The sequence below is a fragment of the Pezoporus wallicus genome, unplaced genomic scaffold (genome assembly GCF_028554395.1).
Source record: "Pezoporus wallicus isolate ANWC-B61680 ecotype Strahan unplaced genomic scaffold, APGP_CSIRO_Pwel_v1 contig_3858, whole genome shotgun sequence".
Classification (NCBI taxonomy): Eukaryota; Metazoa; Chordata; class Aves; order Psittaciformes; family Psittacidae; genus Pezoporus; species Pezoporus wallicus.
In genome coordinates, this window is record NW_026638754.1 from 2,240,581 (window position 1) to 2,257,339 (window position 16,759).

Genomic DNA, 16,759 nt, shown 5'->3' on the forward strand with positions numbered 1-16,759 from the left:
TATTCATAAAATATGAAGACTGACTGTTAAAAGGTTCAAATATCCTGCCTCATCAAGATGGAGGATTGGGGTAGCGGGGAAAGAAAAACGTTATCCCAGTAGAGCTGCAAGAACAAACTAAGGCTGTTTGATCTATTTCAAAAATAAGACAGTTCATTTTATTTCCCAAGTAACATACTACTCTGAAACCCTCTTCCATCATTTTCACCACTGCTGCAGAAGATCAAAACCCTGGTGATGACCTACTGTTTCCTGCATATTCCATGTAGAAATCTAAAAGACCTTTAGTTTGATACAGAACATGGGGTGATGATATCTGGTGGCTCTTTATGAGAAGGGAGTGGAGAATCACCATGCAGAATGTTACCACTAGCAATAATGCTTTCTTTGTTACAAAATCCTGGAGGCAGAAGCATTGTTTATACATGTATTATGATTGTCATATAATCTTATGTATCTCAATTTCAATTCCACATTTTTAAAACACACATTTGACCAAATTATTAAAAACTCATGAAATAAATATGCTTTCACTATTTCATATGAATGCTGTAACAAAACTTAGTATCAGTTACCTGTATGTCCATTCGTAGCAGCAGAATACAAGGCAGAATAGCCATCTTCACAAGAGTAATTAATGTCCAGTCCTTCTTCATTAAGCAGCATTGATAATAAAGTGACATTTCCCTGGGCAGCAGCTTGGTGAAGAAGGGTGGGCCTGCCACCCAGGGGGACAGGACCACCACTTGTTAACAAAGGGGTTAGGGAGGAAGACCAGCCTGTGAGTTAAAGCAACAGAAGTTAGATGGAAGACATCAGTAAAGCTCTGCATTTTCTGTGTTTTTTTAAAAATTAAAAAGGATCTTCAAAATGACAGAATTTGTTAGCTTAGCACAAGTTTTGTGATGATGCTTTGTCTATACATTAGAAGGTACCCTGAAGAATAAAAACTCTGTACAGGGGTGACAGTTGTTAATGCAAATGAACAGGATTTCATTACAAAAGGTTAATGTGAACCTTGTTATGAACTGCTGTAATAGCTGGATGTCTCAAAAAAATTTACATTATTAAAATTCATAAACTACAAAAGTTTTACACAAATTTTAACTGAATTGTTGGTATGCTGGGATGGTTTTCTAAAGTATCTAAAGAAACGTTTCCAAAACATTTATTTTCATATATTTTCATATGAAATTATTTGCATATGAAATTTCATCTTCCTTTACAGTCTCAGTGCAAACCTCAGTATTTATATCTCACCTGCAGTTATAAACTGCACAGAGCCCTTAGTAGTTGTAAGCAACTTCTAGTAAGTTTGAAAAAAAATGTAGGCATCATTTACACAAATAATACAGAAATAAATATATTTATTATTGAACTGTACCTTACTGTTCCTTTTACTCAGCAATACTTAACCAATGTATTATAAAATGCTCCAGTGTGAATGAATAACAGGTTATATAAAATTTATGAGTGAAAGCTTTCAAGTCACCCCATTAAAGAATAATATTCAATTCCAAGCTTTGAAAGCTTAGGAGTCATCTTGGTTAAATGTTCTGTTCCTTACTTATCAGCTTTAGTAGGGAGCTTGTTAAGAATATGGAATTTGCTGCATATGGCACAGAAAATTTTGTGCATTCTTCCTTGATCAAGGATTGCTAGAGAAAACAGGAGAAAGATTTTACTTTCCTTAGTTTCACTACTACCTGTGGAAAATCCACATTAAGTTAAAAAAAAAAACCAAAAAACAATGTTTCTCTCTTGAATAAATAATTTTGTATCCTGTGGCCACTATTATATGAGCCTGAAATCTGTCAATAAAAAGGAAGTTTAAGCAGCTTTTACTGTGGTTCTGCAAAACCCAAGACTGAAGAGGAGCTACCAGGCATTACCTCCAGCTCCATCAAGCTAACCAAGTACTATTCAATCTCCAACAACCAGAATCAGAAAAAACATACAGCAGCGGCTCTACCATGGTGGGATCATCTGCTGTGTGTTCTGAAAAACCAAAATTAAATATAGAAGTTCCCAACATAATTCTACAGAAATGATAGATTTTGGAACCTTACAAGATCTGGACAAATTTTAATTAAGGGCCAGACTTACACAAGAATCCATCATCTGAGCAGCCCCAGTGAAGAAGCATAGTTTGATCCCAGTTCAAAACAATAGAAAAAGTAAATTATTGGAGTATTTTGTATTTGTTTCTAAAGGAAGCTAAATTTGTCATTTCACATTCAGTTTATTAGCTTAGTATGTAAGGGGAACATTTGCAGTATTTTTACCATGCTAGCTTATTATTCAACTTATTTATTTGATATTGACTATAAGAAGACATCACTACAGCTATGAAGTTACCTGAAAATAAACTGTAGTTAACTCCATCCATTTTCATAAAACTTTAATTCTGAAACCATCTTCTGACTATTAATGCTTACTAATATTTGTTTTTCCAGTATTTTTAATCAGAGTATTTTGATGGTTGTCTGTTGTTTTTTTTTTAAAAAAAGCTATATACAAAGTAAATTGCATCCTTTAAGTGATAAAACCCCCATATTATTTCCAATTGCAATAAACACACTTAACTTTTACTAAATCCCCAAACATCTAAAGAATAACTTTCGTTCATCCTTTCCATTATAAAAGAGGTCTTATTTTTCCAACCTTCTGTTGTTCTTTGAAACAAACTGTGCTGCAGGTGTTGCTATCTATCTATCTATCTAGACGTTTTCAAATGGTACTTAATTAGATTTACTTCTTGCCTTGTTAGTCAACTGATAGTGGACATTGCTTAGGTGGCACTCCAGATTGCTAACATTCTTTGTCCCTGTTATGTAAGTATTTGGGTGAATTTGAGGAGACTGACTCTATGCTTTATGCATGACACTTTCACTTTGTAATAAAAAAAAAATTTATGTGCTCCCTTCCTTATGGAAAACAGGGCAAGTTTTTTGCTGGTGGGTTGGTCATTTTGTTTTGTTTTTTCCTAATAAAAGCATCATTAACAGAAATGTCAAAATAAAAGGATTTCTTCTGGTGCCATTTGTGGTATCTTAACTGTCATTTCAACTCCTTGAAATGAAGACTACATCGTTGCGATTTCAGGGATGAAATTAATGATACTAGCTTATAATTAGATGAAAACCTGCTAAAAAAAAAAAAAAGATACAAAACCCAGATAACATAAATACAACCTTACCTTCTATTACCAGTGTAAAGCACTATAATAAACCTGAATTCATCCAACAAAATACAGCACTGTTAGAAAATACCAATAAATAAGATACACCATTACAGATGCAAAAAGTTCGGAAATGTGAAGCATCTGTGAAAGCTTGTAGGGCATGCAGTGATGAAGGTATAGAGACAAAAACAGCTTCTGGCATCAGCTTCAGAATGTGAGATGGTTAATTTCAGAGCCTTGATCAGTCCCTCACCCCCTGCTTTTATCTTCGAAGCCAATTGTATAGAAGAATAAATCAATCATTACAGAAATGAGCAAAATGAAAAACATATTTCATTGAAGAGGGACACAGAAAGCGCAAAACCAAGAAGAAAGTGAAAGCAGAAATCCCAGGGGTATGAAAATCCAACCGCCTACATTCGTTTTCATTTTGAAGTCTCACAGCCATTGAAATGTAGAAATCCAAACAGAGCAGAAGCATTCTGGCACCAGTTCAAAGGCTGCTGAAGTTAATGAAAACACTGTCACAGATTTTGAATCAGGCCATAAATGTTCATTGTAATTTCTCTGTGTGCAGTCTATTCAACATTAATGGCAAAAGCTGGTGTCTTTTCCTACTAGGCATGGATAGAGCAACATGCAGCACAATTCTCTGTCTCTAAAAGAAGGTATTGTCATGTTAATTTAGCAGAACACATAACTGAAAGAACTGGTACTCATTCTAAGTTTACTTTGATTAGTTGCTTTTCCTATAGCCAAGACCCTCCCTTAATGAACATCAGGCTGTTGATATGTTCTTACAGCAATCTGAGATAACTAGGAACTGTTTTAAAATGAATATACAGTCTACTTTAGTGATTATACTATCATCAATTCCGAGTCCATGGTAAGAAGAAACAAACATGAGTTTGTTCACAAACAAAAAATATAAAAACAAAGGATTCTTTCAAGACTTTTTTTAAATGTTAGATTTGCTCTGCACTGTTGTTTAAAAAATTAACAAATTCTGATTGAAGCTCACTACTTACTATGCAATAAAATATTAATAAGATTTCACCATACTCTGCTTTAACTGGAAGTAAAACTGAAATTCTAAACATTTTCTGGGGTTAAAAAAAAAAAAAAAAATTAAAATTAACCAGAACATTAATAAAACTAACTGTGCCTACAGGGCATGAAAATGCACATATGGGAAGGAGGTTTCAGTAGTACTTGTAGACTGTTAGATGTTCACCTCAAGCAAACTCATACTTAAGAAAGGAATTGGAAAAGTAAGTGACATGAATTCAGGCATTACTGATGACATTATCTTACTGAAAACACTGTTATTAAGCTTGGGTTATCCCTTCTAAAATGAAGTCTATTTCCATATATATTTATAAAATCTATTTTCTTTTTTTCTCAGAATGAAATTTTTAAGGAAATGTCTTTCCACACTTTCATAACATCTGTTGCTTAAAGTTTATTTAGTTCTGCAGTTTTCCAGAACTCTTGGACAAAATAGATTCATTCCCTGGAAAAACATAAATAAAATGGGACTGGAGAGTAAGTGCAATAAAAAATAAGCATTAGTTTGGGCAGAGAAAAAAGAGCTCCTGAATATGTATGTGAATATTGCAGATAAGGTTATTAAAGTGCTGTAAGCCTGCTTATAGTCAGTAGAGGAAAAAATAACATCTCTATATTAATAAAAAATTGCTTAGACCTAACTAGGGTCTAAGCAATTTTTGTGTGCAGACTTCTGATTATGGAATATGTTTCCCATTTGTAATTGCAAAAATTAACAAAAAGCAGTGTCACTTACAAAATATAAAGTGTCAAATGTTCAGAGCAAGGATTATAAGGGGATTAAATGAACCCAAATGTTTCTATCCCTCCCCAAAACAAGTCAATGGAGTGTAAATGAATAAAGGCAATCTTGAGCACATAAACCAGCACAATTAAAAAAAACAAACAAACAAAAACCCTCAAATCGAACTAAAACAACAAACAAAAAAATAAAACAAACAAAAAGCAAACACACACACACAAACCCAAACTACAATTTTTTCACAAAAAATCCTATCTTTGAGAATTGCCTCTGAAAAGAGTCACAAATTTCATGAGAAACACGAACTGGCTATTTGTCCGCAGGCTGACTGTTCTAAGAAGAAAAGTTTATACTTCAAAGTACAAACTAAAGCAGTAACATGGAGTTATGAAGTCAAGTGGTGGTAATCTAGCTTTTAAGAACATTTACTTTAAAAAAAATAATCAAAAACTGTCTTAAATGGTTCCCAAACATCCTCTAGTTAACGTAAGACTAACTGAAATATGCAGCCTAATTCATGCTGATAGGAGTTGTGGAAGACACCCTCTTGCCTACAAAAACTAATCACTCTGAAGATGATTTTGCCAATAATGGTATATGTTAAAAAATATTTTATAAAATGGTATATGTTAAAAAAATTTTTTAAATGAAATTTTATTTCCATTATGGAGCCTAATGAGGTCTGGAGACTATCTGGAATACTGGGAGACTAGATCTATCTGACACGGCAATCAGACTCAGCTAGGAATAAGAACTTAAGATGAAGATTCAGGATCCCATATGAAAAACAACATAGAGGCAGCCATCAAATCCCACAGTTTTTAACTCTGAGAAACAGCAGACAAATGGAAGATTCTGAGCTTATATTTTATGGTACTGTTCAGAAAGCAGTGAGGATTTTGACAGTGTGATGCCACAGCCAAATGTTAAAAGCATGACTGGGTTACTCTAGAAACATGAAGAAAGTCATCATTGAAGCAGAATAGGAACAAAAATTCTTTAACAATGTGAGCCCTAGAATCTCCTATATATACAGATAAAAGTTTGCCACACACTGCTTTTGGAACTGCTTCCCCATTATAAATATTGCATGGAAGATCACCAGCAAAGGTAATTTTCAAAGCATTATTTCAGACTGATAAAACACTCTGAAGTCCAAAGGAACAGCATTCACAAAAACACCAAACAAAAGAAAAAAAACTCAAACAACAACAAAAAGTTTCTTTAATATACCATAAACTGCACCCCATTTCCTTGACACATTAGTCCTCGACCTTTAAAAAAAAAAGGCTTTCAATTTGTAACTTCCTTAAGGAAGCAAACTAATTTATAACATTAAGAAATCAGCAAAAGAATTCCCATACCCATGGAATGTGGAAAAAACATAAACGAAAATTTCAGCTTTTAGAAAGTAAAAAAAGAAAAAGGTACAAAAAGATAAATAAAGCAAACAAGTGATGTATAGGAAAACCGACACATTCTTTTAGAGGGAGACAGTTTGTAGCATATCAGTCCCTTTACCTGATGCTGTTACCAGGAGTCTGTCTGAATCACATGGTCTACAGGATGAAGCACTAACAGGGTTTATGGAGGAGCTACAGGCAATGGTGGTGGGAATGACAAAGGAATTTTCTGAACATGCAGGTTGGTTCAGTCCAGGGAAGTGGGAAGGCCAGGCACCCACCTGAGATGAGGCTATGGCTGGTATGGCACAGCCTGCAGGTGCCACAGATAAATCTATAGCAGGTTTTGGTGGCAGCTGAGGTGAGGACTTAGAAATAATTTCCTCATTTATTACCCTGATTCCTTGTGGTGAACTTGAAAGAGGTGAGGTCACGGTTTTGCTGTCAGTTTTTGCACTTGTATTTGGGGAACGACTACTATCCATTAAAACTTTAAGCTGTGGGTGTGGTGGAGAAGGAGTTTGTGAAAGCCCTGGTTTCTTAGGAGGAATTGGTGGAGGGTTTCCTCTGTCAATTCTTGATACACTGGGAGTCTTTATGCTTGTTCTACCAACTGGGGGGTAAGTGGCAACTTCCATTGAATGTGATGTCCCTGACCGTGACAGAGTGCCGCTCTGAGGGCTTGTAAATCTAGACAGGACTTGGGTAACAGTATTCCGAGCTACCTGCTTGGCAACTAGGTTGTCACGACTAGTAGGAGATACGTCCCTTGAGGGAGGGCTTTGGGTTGTGTTTCCATTTTGGTCTGGGTCATTTGCATTTGTTTGAAATCTAAACCTAGCTGCTTGGATCCGTGGGTTTAGGCCTGAATGCCCAGAAGTGCTGGCAGATGGTGAATGCAAACTGTGCATAGATGAGGAATTCTGAGCTGCAGCAGTCGGTGCTGCAGGGGTGCAAAGGGAAGTACTATTTGAAAAAGGGGAAGTGCTACTTGGTAGATCAGGTGATGAGCCTGTACTTGGTCCATTTTCCTCAATTCTGTTTTGATTCTGCGTAAGAACAGGAGTTGTAGGAGGGATGAGTTCACTAGAAGAAGATTGCCTATCAATGACAGGCTTCACCAATGCTGCATTGGTGCACACATTCATTATAGTATTGCCAGACACTAGTGGGTTCACTGTAGAAGGCTTTACAGATACAGTCAAAGGCATCTTCTTTACATTTTCTGTGCTACTGTCCATCACTACAGTATCTGTTTGGCAGGCAACAGTTCTTGAAATTGGCTCTTCTGTTTCAACAGAAACAGAAACAAGACTCCTATCTTTATTATCTTTATTTTTAAGAGAAAGATTAGCTTTACTTTCATTCTCCTTTTTTAATTGCTCAATCATTTGGATCATTTTATCTCTCTCTTGTCTGAGGTCACTGGTGTGCATTTCCTCTCTATGAAGTTTGGCACGCAACTGCTCTCTCTCTGTGTCAAACTCGGACAGCTGCTTTTCCATTTGAGCTTCCATTTGTGTGCTCCTTTGTTTCTCAGCAGCAAGAGACTCCTCCAATTCAGTAGCCTTTTTCTTTTCCTCTTCAAATTTTGACATCAGTTCTTCCAGTTTCTGGGCTTCCTCTACAATTCGCCCAGATAACTGCTTACACTCTTTCACTAGCATCAATACTATGTGCTTATTCTTTCCACGTTCTTCTTCAAGACGAGCTGATAGCTTTTTGTGCTCCAGCTCAAGATTCTGTAACTGAGATTTTTCCATTTCCAACTGTAAAAAAGCATAAATAAAAACTCTCATTAACAAGATGGAGACTTTCAATATAACTTAGTACTAACCTGACACTGATATTTTAACCTTTGAGAGTATCACATAATAGAGTTGGAAAGGACCTAAAATGAACCTGTCCACTTAGGAAAGTGATTTGTGATATCTAATAGAAGTGCCTATAATCTTATATAAGTAAAAGAAAAGAGACAGGCATCTCTGAAGAACAATTCAGAAACCAAGTAAACCCATCTACTTTCCCCTGTTAACAACACAGACATCCCCTAAAGTGATTAAATTCTTGTGATTCCTAAGTAAGGAGCTACCTGTTCTCCAGAAATTAGCCATAAGATATCAAAGAAAGTCCTCTTGCCAGTAAAGTAACCAGACACAAGCAAGTGATAAGCTATGTACATAAACTTTAAGTCCAGTACTGAAAGGCTTAGGTTTTAGGGCTTTCTCACACTGAAGATTAGGGTTGAAATAAACAGTCCATCATGCCCATAATAGGTGTCTTATATCTTGTTTTAACATTTATAAATAAAACATTCATTTCTGAGGCCAACTTTTTGGCACAGGCACAAATTTCTTCCTTTACTTACTAATAGTGGTAGGTCTCACTGACAGCAGTGTTGTATAAACTATGTTAGAATCAAAAACTACCTACACTGTGCAGACAATGGATAAGAGTATTTTTTCTCCTCATTAATAAAGCCATCACTTCTAATTCATCTTACCTGCTAATTATGCTTTTATTCACAGACCATGCTCTAGAAAAGCACTGGAAAAACACGTTAATGCACCATTTTATAGAATACCTCCTAGTAAAACAACCTAAGTCATTTTCCTGAATGACTGATAAAAACAAAGAAACCAACCAACCCCCATGGAACTGCTGAGCATTCCTTCTCCTGTACTTTTTAAATTGGTTTAGCTTTGTCAGTTCTGCTTCATATTTATGTACAGATCAATACAGAAATACAATTCAGAACTGTACCAATAGTGGGCATTTTTTTTCTGTAAGAACACTTTCAGATATCTACAGAAAAAAAAAATAAAATCAAGTGCTCACAAACATGAAAGGTTAATTTTTACTGCAACAGGAGACTGTTTCATGCTTCTACAATACGACTCATTTTACAATGCTCAAAAAATAATCAAAGAAAAGCTGTGGCAAGTAGTACACTAAAGATCTTACTTGGAATAAATGTTTCACTTCAATAGATGGAGGAAGAGGCATAGATAATAGATTCAGATTATAGTGTCATGCTAAAATGATACTAATTTCAGAGTTTAAGACAATACAGTGTTGAGGAATATATTTACTGTAAACTGTAATGTGGGAAACAAGATGGCCTCAGGGATTGGTAATAGCTACTGAGTATCTCGTCTCTCAGTCGAAGCTTAAAATATTGTCTTGGTTGCTACATGAAACAAACAGACACACAGGCAAAATAAAACAGCCAGGCATTAGAATATAATAGCTTTTTCAGAAGCCTCCTACTATAGTGCACTATTCCCTGTCCTCCCCAATAGAAGATGAAATTTCTTAGCTCTGAAACCCTCTTTTCCACAGCACTGTAGATGTGTCTACAATTAATTTTTAACTAAGCTGCATTTAAACTAAAGGTAATATAAATACCATTTTAAATAACAATTTTGTTACTTTCAAGTTATACCATAGAGTTGAAACTCATGCCATAATGAGATGAGTACAAGATGGAGAGTCTGCAGCTGTAATAGAAATAACTACTTGCTGTAGCTCATTGTCTCGGGTTATTTCCACCTCCCCCCCCCCACATTACCACATAGAATTCACTTTAAATACTTAGGAAACTCACTAAGAAAACACTTAAAAACAAAAGGGAAGGGAAATGACATACAGAGAACAAACAATAAATCCTGCAGGAATTTACACTTGTAGATGAACATCTGTCTCAGTCTCCCAACATTTCTGGTTATGTTACCTGACTGTAATTTTCTCCTCCATTTTCTTCAGAAGAATCAGAAAAGCATAAAGAGGTGATGGCAATACTGATGTGATGTATATTACAGGAATAGTAAAATTTCTTCCTGAAATCATACCATTATCATAAGAAACAGTAAATTAAGAGGAAGACATCACTGCGGAAACTATACCTATGTTATAAATGTTATTTTGTCTTCCAATAGCTCAAAGCCTGTTTAGCAGTGGAGGGGCTCCTCTGGCGTTTTAAAGCTTCATCCCAGGTTAACCAATACACTCTGTACAATACATTTCACAAACCCAAGTCCTCTCTTTCTTAAAAAGAGTGTTAACAATAAAAATTAAGGTATGGCATTATTAAACAAACATTGATAAATGAATAATATCAGCAACAATGCCTCTTATGTTAAAGACAGTACAGCTGCAAATTAAACTAATAAGCTATTATGATGACACTGTATTTAGGAATGGTCCCATTCATAATTCTCCATATGCAGAAAGATCATAGTTTTTCTCAAGCATTTAATTGTTGTTTTCAGAGCATCCAACAGTATTTGTATGCTTCAGAAGCATTTCAAAGCCAGTGGAGTATCCATTGTCTTTTTTGTTAAAACAGATACAAAAATCATGGGAAATGTATACACCTTTTAAAGCTTGGAAATGCAATAAGGTTATACTCAAAATGTCTTTTATCAAGATTTTCTGTACTTTCTTATTCCTACACTTTGCTTTTGTACAAGGGACTGCTCTGAAATTATATTACTTTCAATTAATTACTAGCAGGTTTTAACATATAACTGGGATGAAATCAGTTTACCATACTATTATATCACTTTATTTTGTAGCATTACATATAAAGAATCCCTAATATATATACACTGCATTTTTTTTTTTCCTTTAAGTAACAGATTCGGAACTAGCTGTAATGAGTTTATAAACTATGGCCTGATTTTTGCAAAGTGTGCTATATACACTGAATCGTATCAGTAATGTAAACATCTGGAAATGTGTTCAAGAAGGATTTGAAAAGGGGTAGAAAAGGATACGGAGAAAAAACTATAGTGTCCCACAAAGAACTAACCAGCAAAGGCCCTTCAAAGGTAAAGACAGAGTGCATGCCTTGTGAGAAAAGGTTGAGGGAGTGTGGCTTGCTTAATCTAGTGAAAAAAGACCAAGGGATGATGTAATAGCAACATACCACTCCTTTTAAACCGCCCTTACAATGATGACAGAGTCAAATTCCTCTTGGTAGTGGCAGGTGGGGCCCCATAACAAAAGGTTAACATGAGAAAATGCCCTTTAAGAGGCCCAGACTTGGAAAAACGTTCTTCACAAGGATAGTAGTGCAGAAAAGGCTGCAGTATGGTCATTCCTGGGTTTTTTCAGGGCTCAGAAAGACAAATTCACAGATGATCAGATGTACTGCTGCTAATAATCTGCTTTGAGCACAAGGTTTAGCCTAAATTGCATCAATGGGCCTCCCATAACCAACATATCTGTCCTTCTTTGAGCATGCCTCTCAACACAACTTTGCAAACACTTGACAAAGTAAGAACTGTCATTTGATTATCTGATTTTGAGTTCCCAGGAAACTTCAAAATTAATTTTGATAGCAGTACCAGGAAAAGCATTTGAAGAGATGGAAGAGGATGGAGACTTAACACAAAGCAGATGACATCTGGAGATTAGGTGTTTGGTATATGGTAAGCCTGTGACTGACAGTCATTTGTGCACTTCTTTTATTTTTCTACATTCTGGCAGATTGCTATGACTTGCTTTTTAAGATCAAATAAAAATTTATTCAAAGAATATTTTTAAGGTCACTATATTCACAGAAAAATCCCCAGAAATAAAAGTCCAGTCTGAGCCTGTTTAAAGTCTGGTAATATCCAGAGAGAATAAACACAGCTGTATACACACTTCATTACTGAGGGTAAGAGTGAGACAGTGAGGCAAAAAGATACAGGAATCACGTATCTGGAGAAGGAGGAACTGCTCTTGAATGAAGGAAATATAGCTGGCTCTGTATTTGGGTCACATTTGTCTAGGCTTAACTTTTTTTTTCCTTACGTTAGGTCACCCTACTTTGTCAAACATTTCTAGAAATCCCTCAAAATACTCCAAATAATTTTCTCTTTACAGCAAATATTCTGAATATGCAAAAAAGGATGGTTTTAGAATTACAATTTAGTGTTACTGATTTATGAAACAGAGCCACCATATATAAAATGCAAATAAATTATTTTATGCTATTTAGGTTAGAATAAAAATAACAGTAGCTCCCCTGGGCTTCAGTGGTGTTGGTTTAAAAATATACTGTGATGATGCTTTCTCAGCTCATGCTGAGCTATCCACTTGCATACTGCATCAACTTGTAACAGTTAACATTTCATTTTTTCCGTAAGTAGAGCTAAACTCATGGAATGAAGGAGGCGTGCACATAAAATATCACCAGAAAATCAGCATCTCACTATATATGGAAATTAAGTGATAACATTTTAACACTCATAATGATAACCAAGTTAGACAAAGACGCAAATTTTAAAAGTGGCTTAGAAGAATGAATCAAGGCAGGGATACCTTCTTCTGTCTGTTTTCAGCAGCAGCCAACTGAGCTGACATTCTTTCTTGCATTTTCCTGCAGTGAGCCATAACAGCTTCTAAAATGGACAGAGGATTCATGCATATTGGCTTCTTTTCTTTATTACCAGCACCCGCTTCAAAGTCTCTCTGAAGAGCAAGAAATGGGTCACTCAGATTAAATCTTCCATACCGCTCCTGGATGAAAACCTCTTTGCGCCGGGCCTAACAAAAAATCCAGACAATGAGATAAACCTAAATGCACACTTTGGTGTATATCAACACATAGAACAGACCTAAACCACACAGAACATTATGTTATTTATATATGGTTTTAAAATATTTTCTTTAGGTATTTGTTTAATATCTCTAAAAGAAATAGTTATGTTGCACACAGAGTTCATTATAGTCAGTACAATTCACTACATTAAAAAACCCCAAACCCTTTTCCTTCTCAGCTCAACACAGAAATATCAATTTGGAGCAGTTTCAGAAGGGTCACAAAAATAACCTCTTGGAAACTGGCTGATACAGAGGCTGATAGAGGAACGGGAAGAAAAACATTCTAAAATGAAGTTTTCTATTTCTGTGTATTAAAATGATGCTAGTAAAAGATATGAAAACATGCTTTGTCTGTTAACCATAGTAACAAAATAAGTATTTTTCAAATAAAAAGACTGATGGTATATTTACACATACAGAAATTTCCATAAGTAATAGCATAAGCAGAAAGAAAAAATACCACCAAAGTTTTTCTGTAATTAAGACACTCCTCATATCTCTGTTCAAGAACTCCACGATCATGTTTCTCCATACTGGTATTTTAAAACACAATTATATTTTTAAACTGCAGTGCAATTCTTCATGGTCATTAAAAGAAAACCAACCCAAAACCAAACCAACCAAACAAACAAAAATCCAAACCCCAAAACCAAATTATAAAATAAAGACCAGAGGTAGTTTTGCTTGACAAATATTTAGTTCTTCAGCCCAATGTGAAAACGAAATCAGGTTCGTAAAGCTGTTTTTATACATTTAATACACAGTGCACAGGAAGGCCACAGATAAGTACTTACTTCTAACAGTCTTCATAGATACTGTTCCAAAATCTCAGGTTTAAGACCTACCTAATTTGGGGGGCACATGGCAGGAAAGGAGTTCTGTAAAGTTGTATATCTCATAAAAATCAGGAAGAAAAAACAACAACAGTGCAGAGAAACATCATCAGGAAGAGGAATCCCTCCCGAAATGGATGAAACATTTATCTGTGATTTGGTTAAAATTCAGTTTTGAAGAATAACCAAAAAAAAGGGGGAAGAATAAGCCAATTCCAAGATACAAAAGAGAAAGAACAAGCCTGATGCTTACCAAATCGGTTAAAAGATCATTTGGAAAGCTTTAAGTTAAAATCGTAACATTTGAAAAAGGTCATAAAAGGTGACACATATTTCAGGGCATGAGAAACCAAAGAACATAAGAGCTATGTTAGAAAAACTCTAGAGACAAACTACAACTAACATACCTCAGTGAATGCCCAACTTTTTCCTATATATTGTCTACAAAATTGAAATGTGGGAAATTAAAAGAGAATTTGACTGCAACAGACATAAGTGTGCTTACATATTCTGGTGCTTGAAATACTTCTAGTCTATTTTTCAATTTGGCATTATAAATAGAACTTGAAATTATTTATTAAAAAAAAAACAGCCCTTTGGGGCATAACTTCAGAAAAACCTTGGAAAGTTCATTCAGAGCTAAAGTCTAGCTAGGCTTCCAAAGTCAGATAGTGATTGGTTGAAGAGACAAAAATAAGATGATAGAACCTAGTTAATTTTTATAAATTGCCTCACAAATAACTCTTAACTAGTCTAGTATTTTAATCCCTTAATTTTTATTTTCAATTTTAAAATTAAATCAAATAGCTAGTTCCAAAGGTAATATTGCAAAGCCAGGTGGGGAGGGAGTAAATTTGTAGCTCCTGGTTCTACATACTGAAGTTACAGGATAGTATGCAGCTTAGGAATTCAACTTCCATGTAAAGGAAACAATCAAAACCAAAAATCTGACTGAATTAAAGTGCCAAGCAGCTGACAAAGATGACAAACCCAAGCAGTTTAAGAATATAAATGGAGATGGAGGCACAATGCATATATGTAATCAGCAGTGTAAAATCCACTTTTTTTATATAAAATGAGCCATCAAAGTAAAGGAAAAAAGGAAAAAACACTGAGGTAGCAGCTCAGATGCAAATAAATAAATAAATAAATAAATAAATAAATATGAACGGAGTCCCCCATACTTAAATCCAGTAACTAACAGCAAAAAGAGAAGCTAAGGAGATGAACTGATCTCAGAGGCAAAGGCAACCATTCATGCCTTCAGGGAAACACAGGTAGAAAACAGAGAAATAAAGTGTACTTTCCATATATTTTTAATGACCCATGAGTAACTGTCCTCTCAGCAAATACTGTATGTATGCAACATGAACATAGTCTTTAAAATGTTCTCTAACATTCATAGAAATTTACAAAGCAAGCAAGGCACCTGCCAAAACAGCAACAGGATTGGGTGTCTGTATTCATTAAGGAAAGACTAAACTATATAGAAGAGACCAGCTCCACCTGAATGAAAATCGAAACAATCTGCTGGCATTAAGAATTAAAGTGGCTACAGGAAAATCTGAAAGCAAAAGACTGTGGAAAAAACAATGGGTCTTGAACAGCACATGATTTGGGATGACTAACCCTGTCTGTATGGCTGAAGCCATAACTGTATCCCCTGAAGCACAGGGTAAAACAGACTCTCAAACCATAAACAGCAAAGTCGTCTTAGGATGCTTCTAACTCAAAAGGGAGCTAAATGCAAAATATTAAAACAAATGTTTCCATGTTTCTATATAAGGACTAAAAATATAAAATAAAATGATGGGATGAGGATGCATGATTTCAAATGAAGATAAAACAGCTTGGTAGAAGGGAATCAGTGAGTAGTTCCCTAAAACGTAGGCAGAAAGTTGCAAGTTAGGCTTGGTTGTTTTTTTTCAGATGATTCCTCTGGCCCCTAAATAATACTTCTGTCCCTTTGCACTTCACTAAAGTACATCACATATGAGGAACAGAAATACTAGAATCAGAAAAATTTCTCTCTTACATCATCTTTCACTGCTGACTTTCAAGTCATAAGAGCTAGCAGCACTATCAAGATACCTGATTTTTATGGCACTCATTATCTAGGGAATGTACAGTCTAATGCGATAGGGGTAATGAATCCTTTAAAATAGTCTTTGCATAACTTGGTGGGTGTGCTAAAACAGCATTAGCAGCATCTCATATATTACCTTCAATTGCACAGTGATATAGACAGAAAATAACATTTTAAAAGTTGATGCGTGATGCGTGGATTTTTCACAGCATTGTTTGGGTTGGAAGGAACCTTAAAAACCATCTAGTTCCAATCCCACTGCCACCTTCAGAGACACCTTCGACTAGACCAGGTTTCTCAAAGCACCATTCAACCTGGCCTTGAACACTTCCAGGGATGGGACAGCCACAAGCTCTCTGGGCAACCTGTGCCAGTGCCTCACCACCCTCACAGTAAACAATTTCTTCCCAATATCTGATCTATCTAAATCTACCCTCTTTCAGTTTAAAGCTATTCCCCTTGTCCTACCCCTACAGGCCACTGTAAAAAGTCCCTCTCCAACTTTCTTGTCAGCTCCTTTAGGTACTGGAAGGCTGCTCTAAGGTCTCCCCGCAGCTTTCTCTTCTCCAGACTGAACAACTTAACTAACTGAGTAACTCAATGCATTTTGAAACAGAAAATTTTCAAAACCAGGCAGAATATGCATCCACCATAGGAGGTAATCAGGGCTGCTGCATTGTAAAAGGTGCTATATGAATTTATAAACCATCAGCTTTATTTTTCTGTACACACCTATCTCTACAGTGACTAGCCTTTTAATTGAAGGGCTGACATTGAATTATTTAAAGGTATAAAAAGACATCCCTGAGGAATTATACTTTCTGCAGCCTGACTTCAGACTTTAGCTAA

At 35.5% G+C, this 16,759-nt stretch overlaps 1 protein-coding gene across 7 annotated transcripts in view; it reads right to left on the reverse strand.

Moving 5' to 3' along the window:
- The window catches only part of CTTNBP2 (cortactin binding protein 2), an 84,185-nt gene that overhangs the window by 39,437 nt on the left and 27,989 nt on the right, over positions 1-16,759 (reverse strand). For all 7 annotated transcript variants that reach the window (XR_008972504.1, XM_057412143.1, XM_057412144.1 and 4 more), the window contains exons 3-5: positions 12,710-12,934; positions 6,516-8,166; positions 576-779 (exon numbers count right to left, since the gene is read on the reverse strand). Coding sequence is in view for 6 of the 7 variants with exons in the window: in XM_057412143.1 (XP_057268126.1) it covers positions 576-779; positions 6,516-8,166; positions 12,710-12,934 (2,080 nt within the window). In the remaining variant the exon portion in view is untranslated. The remainder of the gene's footprint in view (positions 1-575; positions 780-6,515; positions 8,167-12,709; positions 12,935-16,759) is intronic.